The 11797-nt window shown below is 35.2% G+C and overlaps 1 protein-coding gene across 1 annotated transcript; it reads left to right on the top strand.

Annotated features, from left to right (window-relative positions):
- The first annotated feature begins 5 nt into the window (after positions 1-5).
- On the top strand, positions 6-10904 carry LOC117322888 (ankyrin repeat and SOCS box protein 3-like). The gene is made up of 8 exons (XM_033877827.1): positions 6-164; positions 2709-2817; positions 4016-4114; positions 4786-4938; positions 6155-6418; positions 6895-7075; positions 7520-8277; positions 8571-10904. Exons 1-8 carry the CDS (start codon positions 114-116, stop codon positions 8810-8812), a joined length of 1857 nt encoding a protein of 618 aa, XP_033733718.1. The 5' UTR covers positions 6-113; the 3' UTR covers positions 8813-10904.
- The last annotated feature ends 893 nt before the right edge of the window (positions 10905-11797 follow it).

Raw genomic sequence — 11797 nt, 5'->3', positions numbered from 1 at the left:
ACAATAATAAACCATGCTCGTAGAGAACAAGGATAGACCTAGATTGTGCAAACTATGCAGAAAATCGACGATGATTACCATTTGCAAGTTACCAACCATAGGCTATTTTTAAAATGGATAAACAGCAAAGCCCCAACAATTCATTTCATTCCAAAATACATTCTGTAAGTATTAAGGCTCATATTTTGAGAAAGTGTTTGCTCAATGAAAGTTGCTGGCGTTCATGCCCCCATATTTTTTCAGTATTTCTTATACAATATCAGATTATACATAGTATGAATCATACATGCATTAGGCCCTAAGCGTCATAATTTAACCACCAAATCACAGTTTGGAGAAATGAAAGTACCGTGGGACTTGGTTCGTTACTTGTCCTGCCAGGGTCAAGTAGGAAGCTTTCTAGTACAGGCTAGGTACCTATGTATAAAACATCATACCGTAAACACAAGTGTCTCGTGCAGAAGGAGTAACAGGAAATCCAAGATATCAAGACTCACTGATTTGACAGGAGAGAAATTAAATCGCCCGAGAGAAATTATAATGGTATCAAACCCTGGACCTGCAAACTCTAGAAAAGTGAATTAACCAATGTAACTGAATGAAATTTTAATGTAGCTGTTTGGCCACCATACAGCAACATTTTTTAGTAAGTTTAGAACACTTGTCCACATTGCACAGCTCACCCAATATCATTTTTACCTGTATGAAAAACACAATGTATGCTTGTTACCCCTGATATCAGTTAGCCAGCTAATTATATATGTATTAATATGATCACTGAGATGGAATTTGTTCACAGAAGTGTTTCATTAATAAGAGCGCAGCTCATCGCACCCAAAGGGCGCGAGAGCGAAGCTCTCTTTAAGACAACACGTGTATAAGCTATATTTCCAATCAATTCTATATATCCCCTTCAACTTTGAAATCGTGTCCCGTGGGAAAAGTCGCGCGCCTCCAGTAGAGGCAGCCATGTTTGAAATCTCATTCCCTACACGACGAGATCTGACTAACTTCTCTCTCGTCGAAACAAATAACTGAAAGTTAGTTCAAATTACTTAATTCTTGAAATATCTACACAACCCATGTCAAAGGTCTGATTCAATTAAAAATTACCAATGTATTTTGCGAATTTAATTGGCTTGAGATATTTCGTTGGTTACCTAAATCGGAACCCTCCCTATTTCGGTGCTGATCAAATTGGATGCGAGAGTAGAATAAGAGGTTATTTTGCTGCATATGTGCGTTACATAGAACAGTTTTTAATTGTATTATCTTTAGATAACAGCATTGTTAGCACAACTTTCCATGTTACAACCGAAAACCCTGAAATATTACTGACTTGAACACCCCATTCAAAATGGTGCTGTATTGTCGTCAAGCGTGACGTCATCAAAATTCAACGTCAAAGATTTTGCCACTGATTCCCGCGCTTTCTCAGCGCATATATTTAAGAGTTTCGTCTTCCAGATGTCTGTGAAATATGTGATAATTTAAGGGAAACAATTCAATATCTTCTGTATTTTCAAAGTGGACATAGACTGTATTAACTGCAGTAGCTGTTCCATTTTACTTATCCTATAAAAAAATCAAAACTTTTATTTTATTAATAAAACTTCATAATTAAAAAAAAATTTACTGTGTCGACCTCTTTAGACCCCGACCTTAAATTACTAGAAACGTTTTATATGTAGTATGATTAACAAGGTATCGTGAAAAATATAGTACAAGTTATCATTGTGCAGTGTGTATAAAAATATCTTTGAATGAGGAGATTCCATTCTGTTTGTATTATAGTCTAACTTTCCAAAATCTATGTGATGTTCTATTACAAACTTCCACGTTATAGTTCGCATTGTCTTAGAATACATTGAGGACGTTAAGTATACCAAAATTCCCAGGAGAAAACAGACTTTGTAATTGGTTTCTTTGTGTGGAAACTGAAGCCTTATTTCACAACTTGTCCAATACGCACTCACTTCAGATTAAAAACCTCGATGCACATATGTATCTCAAATAATAGTCTAAGTGAGTGATTTTGCTTCTTGTTACTTCTACCACGGACTTAGATATACATACTTACATATGTCCGTGCTTCAAAAACAAAACAAAAACAAAACCCAAACCCATAACATATGAGTTGCAAGTTTTAATTGTAAACAGTTTATATTGATACGATTGCCTTCTAGCCCTTTTGCTCAGTCTATAAAGCGGCTGACCATCAAAACCGGGGATCGCGGGTTCGATCCCGGTGGAAACACACTACTTGCTAATGAGAGGCTTCGTTGGGGATAAAACCTCGGTTAATGTGTGTTCGGGGCAGGTTTTAATTGTAAATAAGTGTACATAGTAATACGATATATTTTTATTGTTGTTTATTTGTTTTGTTTAGTTTTTTTTCATCGGGGATGTATAATTAACAGTCTATCATAGTATATGTATTGGTTTAGGACCTAATATTGGCCTAGCTTGTACATAGCATATTTTGCAGACGCGTTGTGTTATTATTTTAAATAAATTAACACCCCCCCCCCCCCCCCCCCCAATAAAAAAAATATATATATATATATATATGAATATAAATGTGGTACATGTTCTTAGACTGTTATTCTCAGGTCCCTGTGTTTCCTTCTTGATTAACGGTAAGTCAGGTGATTATAGCTGCGCTCTTCTAAGGCTTTGCCTTCATTCATATTATTGACAACTTTCAGGGAAGAATAATCATGGACTTTACAGAATCTTATACAGACACTTGTTCCTCAGTGGGTATGGCTGCCCGCATGGGAGACCTGGGGTGTGTCCAGGATCTAGTGTGGCATGGTAGGTATTCAGAAGTTGGACTAAACATTTATGTTGATCAGATTTATTGCATAAAGAAATTTTCAATAACACCAGTGACAAGAAATACCTGAAAGATGAATGACAGGAGGTTTATATATCGTCGTTTGGGAGTCAAAACCATGTAACTGCAAAACAAAAAAACATTTCAGCACTGCATAATCACTGAAACTGTAAAGTAAGATTAACAAACTCCATGTAATTTATAGCAATAAAATGTTATTTTCATGTTGTTACTGCAATTTTGGTACCAGAGTTCTGTTATGCTAAGTAACTTTACAGGCGGTTACATTGGACTATGACTTGGAAAATGGTACCTAAACTTACCATAGTGTTGTCCAGATTATCAGTTATAGTCGATATTGAATTGGAAGGGCAACCAATTCCTGATGATCAATTATGTTTTTTAAACCGGAAGTGTAAGTTCTACTTTCATTTTCACTAAAGAGAGCATGGAAGTTCTATGTCATTTTACTCTTCACTATGACTTCTTGCCAATCACGTTATTTAAACATAATTGATTGCAAAGAAAAATAAATATTAACTGTTTATCAATAAAAATTATAACATTGAAATGGTGTGATAAAAAAATGAAGATACAAAACCTTTAAGTGTGCAAGCTTCTACTTTCTGGTAGTGTCACTTATATCAACAATTTACACTACTAAGTGTTAGTTTAATGGATAATTACCCTCATTTTGGGAGATAGAAGTAGCTCTCATAAAAATATGACAGGTTTATCTCTTCTAGTACTGTAACTATATGTTAATTTACAGACTGATATGACAGATTTATCTCCCCTAGTCCTGTAATTATATAACTATATGTTAATTTACAGACTGATATGACAGATTTATCTCCCCTAGTCCTGTAATTATATAACTATATGTTAATTTACAGACTGATATGACAGATTTATCTCCCCTTGTCCTGTAATTATATAACTATATGTTAATCAACAGACTGATATGACAGATTTATCTCCCCTAGTCCTGTAATTATATAACTATATGTTAATTTACAGGTTTATCTAGATCTCCCCTAGTACTGTAACTATATGTTAATTTACAGACTGATATGACAGGTTTATCTCCCCTAGTACTGTAATTATATAACTCTGTGTTAATTTACAGGTTTATCTAGATCTCCCCTAGTACTGTAACTATATGTTAATTTACAGGGAAACCAGTTGATGTGAGAGACAACCGGGGCTGGACACCAATCCATGAAGCTGCCTTCCATGGTCACTCGGGCTGTCTCGAGTTCCTGCTACGCCAAGGTGTGTACACAATATAGTTCTGGATCCTGTGATTTTATAGATTTTCTTAAGCTAAATAATGGTCTAATAGTTTGCTTACTGGATATCTGGATCAACTTAAATAGCCACTAGTGTTCAACCTAATATATGCCCTTTTACAAGACTTACGATATTTGATATGCCCTCAGGGGAAATAAAATTATTAAATATAATAACTAGGCCACTCTTCTGCCAAGCTTTTGTGCCACAGACCTTCCTCAAGGCAATTACAGCAATTAATTATTATAATTATTTATCATATTGCTACATATTGAAAGTTTGGTTTGTTGTAGTATTGTTTAACATCCAATCAACCATTAAGGAAGGCCTCCCCTGTGTGAAAGATGTATGCATGTATGTTGTGAATGTGTGTGTTTTGGCTGCAATATGTTAGAATTTATCTCCTTGTGAAGGTATGATAGCACAGAACTGATGCTTACTTTATAGTGCTACCTCACTGAAGCATAATGCTGAAGACACCAGCAGGACACCCCATGGCCACCAAAACACATTATACTGACATTTAAAGAAAAATATACATGTACTGACATTAAAAGAAAATTCTTTAAGTGATATCAGTTTCAAATGACCATGTACGAGGATCAGTTATGTAGCTGTGTCTCTAAGTATAGTTTTAAACATTTGATATCCAGATGTGGTGGATCCAGAATGGAGGACTTTTGAGGATGAAACTGCCCTGATCCTGGCAGCACGAGGTGGTCACTTTGAGTGTGTTCGGACATTACTGGACTGTGATGCTGATCCAACAGCAGAAACTAAAGAGGGGTACACACCTTTGTGGGAGGGTAAGCACATGTATATAATTACCGTAGTTCAATGTTTTGTGCAATTTATAAATGTTAATTATAAATGGATTTTATTAAGTTAAACTGATTTAATTGTTAGAAAAATATAAATACTAAGCATTGTTTCAATGACAGTGGATCTGTAGAAATGTTTAATGTGTGCATATTCATTACAGGGTCAACATAGAATTATAATTTGGGGATAAAAATGTGTTCTGCTGATGCTTTGAAATGTTTTTCAGTTTAAGTTTTCTATGTTTTTTCATTAGATAAAAAGGAATATCATAGCAGTATTATATATAAATAATCCCTTATCAGATGTGGAAAGGTATCTTGGTCACCTGTATGGCCACATGGATTTTCTTTGGGTACTCCAGTTTCCTTCCATGATTGTTGTAAGTTCTTATATATCTACCAGTAAGCAAAACAGCATTTCTGAGTTTTGACTTGTGCTTTCCATGGGAGTTATCACCCCTGAAATTTAGCTCTCGTTTGTTGAGGTAGGTGGTGTGCCAACACGGGATAGGAGGTAAGGGGACAGAGGGTAGGGCTAGAATCAGAAGACAAAAGCTGTTGTCTCATTGTTATGTTGTTAACACATTTCTACTGCAATACAGCATCCTCATCAAATATTCATGGAAGGAAGGTGTAAAATTCTTTTCGGTGCCAAACCGGAAAAATATGAAAATTAGAGAAAGTGGACCTCACTGATCGTGACTGGCTCTAAACAAAAAATCACAAATTACTCTCATCATTTTCTGGACAGGAAACCCAACCTTCATTGTTCCCTTACATATCTGTAATTTACCGAAACACATACTTAATATGAAGCGTTCATATTTGCTCATTATTTAGAATCATGTAATGTCACTGTTGTGTTTTCAAATTCAACAGTTATTGATATTGTTTAGTTTTCTGTATCCAAGATATCTGTAACTACATTTCAAGTAAAACTGAGATAAGCTACACAAGTCTGAAATACATCAAGCTAATAGTTTTCTACTGGGTCCCAGCCTCATGTATTCATAGCATATATATTGTTCTGGCCCAACCAAGAGGCAAAACAAAATTATAATTTATCTCCTTTTTAGAAGAACTATTAAGGAACGATTAAGAAATTCTGCATTGTTGTAAATAAAAAAATTTGAAACATTTTTATGAAGAAATGTAATACAGTCTGTGGATTGCTTTGGCAATTTTTTCATTTGAATTTTAGCGACAAGTGCAGAGAGTTTTGAATGTGTGAGACTTCTGATGAGGAAAGGAGCTATAGTGAGGATAAATTATCAGAATTACACAGGTTTTACACCTCTCCACAATGCCGCAGAGCGGGGTTACACCCACATCCTCGATTATCTCCTCAAACACGGGGCCAGACTTGATATGTGTGCTGATGTTGATATAACACCAATATTCCTAGCTTCACAGTTTGGCCACAAGGACTGTCTCCAAATCCTCTTACAAACTGCAAGGGAAAAGGGTAACATATTATTAATTTATCATTTCTGAATCATTCCTTTGTTTAGAGGTATACTTCCTGTTTTATATCCAACAGGTTCTGTCTATGATATCTTGTTTTGTGTTTTTAAAATATGTGATTTTTTTCGGCAAAATCTGGTTTTCATTGCTAATGCTTCTACAGATCAATGCAGACAATTGATTAGTTGTCCTGTTATCTCTATATCATGTTTTTCTGTCACATTCATTGTCTATACAGATGATACGGCAGTTTGTAGGTAAACACAATGCTTTGTTTGTTTGTAAATCTTTGTCAATTATATTGGTTTTAACTTCCAAAGTTGATGTTGTCCTTGTACATATGGCTACAGTTATACCATTGTAATTGACTTGCAAGCTATGTCATTAACACTGTTTTGAATAGGACATCATTTTCAATACTAAATATAGACCTATAATCATGATATTTTACCCTTTTGTTTGTCTTGACTTTCCTAGGACAAATGGATCTTGTTAATAAAACAACACATGACCATGCCACGCCCCTTCTTATAGCTTCTCAAGAGGGCCATGAAGACTGCATACGACTGTTGCTAAGTTACGGTGCTGACCCAAACATTCCTGTCAACGACCTCAATGCTGTGGCTGCTCACTTCGCTGTCTACAAGGATAGACCAAGGTTTTCTGTTTATACATGTCAGAATTAGGAAGAGTCTTGAGGTTCCATTAAAATAATTAGATACTAACTGCTGAATTTAAAACATTGATAGAAATTTATTTGGTGATCTCTTTTGTTTTGGATACCTTATATTCAAATCATTTAAATATTTGATAAGATCCACAAAAATGATAATTTTTCAATAGTCATTGCCCATCTTAAACTGTTCAGTTTTGTTTTATTTCCATAGTATTTCAATATTTACACAGCAACTTGTTATTCATAAACAGTAAAATGTCATCTTGTCATTCCAACTTTCATTAATGTGCTAAATTCCTAAATAGGTCTTGCAGAGTTATCTTGAATGAATCGATGTTAGAAGTTGCAGTCAAGTTCTACTGATACATATACTGAAGTCACAAGGTTAAAGAGATGTGTACACAATATGATTTATTTTTCTACTAGGTGCCTCCAACTAGTCTTACCAGTGACAAGACAAGAAGTTCTCTTCAATTCAGTGGAAACCATGATGCACCCGTTAATACTTGGTTTAAAGCTGAAAAATACAACTTGCCTGGAAATCCTCATTGCTGCAGGATTAAATGTGAAGGCATTTCTTCCATTGAATCATGACTTATTTGAGATGGACAGACACCTACTGTTTACTGTGTTACAGTATGATACCAGTGCCTCTGTGCTCTGTCAGGTGGAGGAGACTTGGCCCAGCCAGGGAATTGAATTCCTTCTCCGTGCTGGTCTTCCGTGCAATATTCAGAATCCACAGGAATTACCTCCCTTGATTTCTGCTCTATCGAAAGCAGATTTTGATTTGTTTCTGCTTCTCCTGAAGTATGGTGCTAACCCAAACATATATCATGAACATGTCGGAGGTAATTTACCCATTCTCCTGGCATTGAGAAACGACATGATACCAAAGCTGATTGTGATAGATATGGAAACGAGACGCAATTTGTTTGGGAAATATCTGATTCCGTTACTCATGGCCGGTGCTAATGCCCAGTCCTGTTTTAGTGCTCTTAATGTGGTCACAGAAGAACTGATATTCGACCTGCACCATGTGCTGCAGGGTTCGGTGGAGTGGACCAATCTATTTCCTCTGCTTGTGCTACTGTTGTGTTTCACTTGTAATGTGTCTCTAGACGAAAAACTATGTGCTTTGGCAGAGCAGTTCAAGGCAGACAAATTACTGAATAAGATTGAAGGTAATTGTGATCCAAAGATTTGGAAACTTTCCTAGAAAATTGATTGTATTTCTGCAGTTCAGTTAATAGTGTGTTACTGACATGGTATATATAGCTAGGATATGAATAAATTCTCTGAATAATACATTTATGATATTTTACCACTTTGTCTCCTGCCATTATAGTAGTTGTGTGGATTTTGTGTATAGTATATCACAAACAGTAAATGGTATAGTTATCCCAAGTTATGATACCAACATGTACATCTATATGATGCTCATTTTTTCAAACCACTGTGCTATCTTTTCTTACAGATTCCAGTGGGACCTTGGCACATGCATGTCGTAAGAAAGTTGTGCAACAGTTTGCATCTTCAGGGTGTTACAACAAGGAGAGTGTCTGTAGTCTTCCTGTGCCTTCCATACTACATGAGTACCTCCTCTTCATGGAGTACGGTACTCACATTAGTGAAATAGTTCAAGACTCGCTCAAGTACCTCACAATTAAGGAACATGCAATCATTCACGAAATTCAAACAGAACAAGGATGGGGATAGCCAGATGGGGGACAAAACCATTGCAATATTCTATACAATGAAATTCCTTGGAAAATTAATTTATGAAAAAAGTGTATGTCCATTTTTTTTGCATCTTCTGTAAGAAAATAGTTTAATATTTAAAATCCTTTGTATTTATTGTGATTACAGAAAACAGCTTGAGCTGCTTTTACAGAAAATGTTGTTCAAAAAGATTGGTGGGTTAAGATTGAGATGTTTCATCCAATATGCAATAACAATCAATGGTTTTACCTGTTGTCTGCCTGTAATTTATACAGCCGATGATGTCATGATAAAATGATATACATTTTAACTATTGGTAATGTCATGTTTTACTGATCAAGCATCAATCAAATAATTCACTGTATATGTTTCTCCAAACTCTTTCAGAATAGCAGAGGAAAATATAATGATAGAGATTTTAGATTTCCCCCCAGTTTTGCAGTCATTGTGATTGTATTCATTTGAAACTCTTTAGAACTATATGCATAAATTTATGAATATTAATTATTCTTTTGGATTGAGAGATAAGCTTTAGTTGCCAATTTTTTTGTTTATGACATTTGTATTGATTCCTACCCTGAAATAAGAACCGCTTCAAACTTAGGCAGCGTGCGGTAATATTAAGATAGCTGAATAGCTTTGTAACTTTTTTACAAGTTTCAGAGAAGCATGACTTAAATCCACTACATAATGCATTGTACATGTATAACAGAGGGAAGAAACCGACTGATGGTGCTTTATACTGCTGGTGTAATTTTGTAAAGAAACATATTTCCTGTTTTGTAACTAGAAGCAATGCAATAAACAATTAAAAACAATGTTCAGGTGTCTGCAAGGTTAAATATGCTTTTCTCATCAACAGGAAAATCAATGAAGTTTAGAACTATCTCTTTCATATGATGTATGTTTGGATATGTTTAGGATGAATATTAGTGCTACATAAATGCTTGGTACATATTCGTATTCAATAGTTGATATATTTTAATGACTAGTATTTATTGACCAGCTACTTGATGTATATACATGATGTTATATCTGATCTGGAGTATTTTTATCTTGAATTCTTTTTTAGCTAGTTATATCATGTGTGTGGTTTTTTTTGTTTTTTGTTGGGTTTTTTTCATTTTTTTTCCAGAGCAGTTGAATGCGTTATGAATACAGTAATAAATGATAATTGCACACTACATATATGACTTTTGTGTACATGTATGACTTCATGTATGACTTTTGTGTACATGTATGACTTTTGTGTACATGTATAACTTTGTGTACATGTAAGACAATTGACTATTGTATGTGTACCTTTATATGATTAAATTACTATGTATGAGATATGTGACTATCGTTATGACAATGAACATATATGTATGCATGGAATATAATGTCATTTAATTACTGGTGTGATAGTAGTCCTGCAGATGAAGGTGGACACAGTGAATATGCATGGATGTTGTGACCATTGTGTATGAAGGAGATGGGCCTGTATGAATGATGTTAACATGTTAATGTGTATATGTTGTGAAAATATAAACCCAGTATCTCTCGATACAATGTGTTCTACTGTTTGGCTGAAGTGCTGACATGGCCTCATACAGTAAAACAGAGCCGGTGATACATTGGCTTTTGTGTTGTCGGTTGAAACGGTTGGACCCGAGATTCAAATAACAGGTACAAATCTTGACTGAGGCCCACAGAATATTTGCCACATGCAGATGGAGGGATCAGTCTGTCTGGAACTATCAGGCTGACTAGTGATAGTTTTCACAATTTTTACATAAAACAAGATCAGTGCATCAAAATGAGTAAACAAATAGTCCATTGTTTTTTAATATGACCGAAACTCCCCGAGACTATGCATGCTGACTTTTACATGTGTTTGCCCATATCAGGTAAATACATGTAAGTTAAGTTTATTGGAAATCGGTTCTATACTACATGAACTGTTTTAACTTGGTCACATGAAAATAGCCAGTGTCTGCATTTCAAGTCAATATGTTTTACTGTAAGGAGCATGTGTGAAATATTGTTATAGAAGACATTGTTTACTTTGTGAGGAAATAAACATTTTATACATGTTATAGGATGTGTACATTTGGTGTATGTTGCTACTTTTCATGAAGTTAACATTTTACCATTTCCTTGAAAGTCATGAAACTTTCAACAATCGATATTGGTTTAAAATTTAAAGGGGTATTCCGTACAAATCCAGTGAGCCTTCAGTTCAGGATTCCTCTATGCGCTATAGGTAGTCTAATTTTATATTGACTGGAGCTGTCTAAATTGACCATAGGAGAATATTTTAATTTAAAGAAATTTTACTAAGGCAAAGTATCCTTTAAATTTATGATTGAGGAAAATTGATATATAGTTTTAATTTTCAAGCTTCAAGTAACCTTGATTGTACAGAAAGATTTGTTTTGTAAGACTAGACTAAACAAGAGGCCCAATGGGCCTGTATCGCTCACCTGTCTCTACAGCAAATTTGCAGTTGATTGAGGTCATTTCTACAGATACTATGCTGATAACCACTTTATTCAAATATCAGAGTAAGCTAGGTTTATTGATGTCAATAAATTTTCTAGTCCTTCATTCCAGCATACTTTTGGCCTAACATCAGGTTTTGATGACCCTTGGCTATCACAAGATTTTAAAATATTTCACCCCTGTGACCTTGAATGAAGGTCAAGGTCATTCATTTGAACAAACTTGGTAGCCCTTCACCCCAGCATGCTACATGCCCAATATCAAGTCCCTGGGCCTCTTGGTTATTGAGACGAAGTCGTTTGAAGATTATAGCCTATTTAGCCCATGTGACCTTGAATGAAGGTCAAGGTCATTTATTTGAACAAACTTGGTAGCCCTTCACCCCAGCATGCTACAGGCCCAATATCAAGTCCCTGGGCCTCTTGGTTATTGAGAAGAAGTCGTTTGAAAATTATAGCCTATTTAGCCCATGTGACCTTGAATGAAGGTCAAGGTCAT

This window comes from Pecten maximus, chromosome 3 (genome assembly GCF_902652985.1).
Source record: "Pecten maximus chromosome 3, xPecMax1.1, whole genome shotgun sequence".
Lineage (NCBI taxonomy): Eukaryota > Metazoa > Mollusca > Bivalvia > Pectinida > Pectinidae > Pecten > Pecten maximus.
The sequence above is the reverse complement of the archived record's forward strand: the minus strand, read 5'-3'. Positions and strand labels throughout refer to the sequence as shown.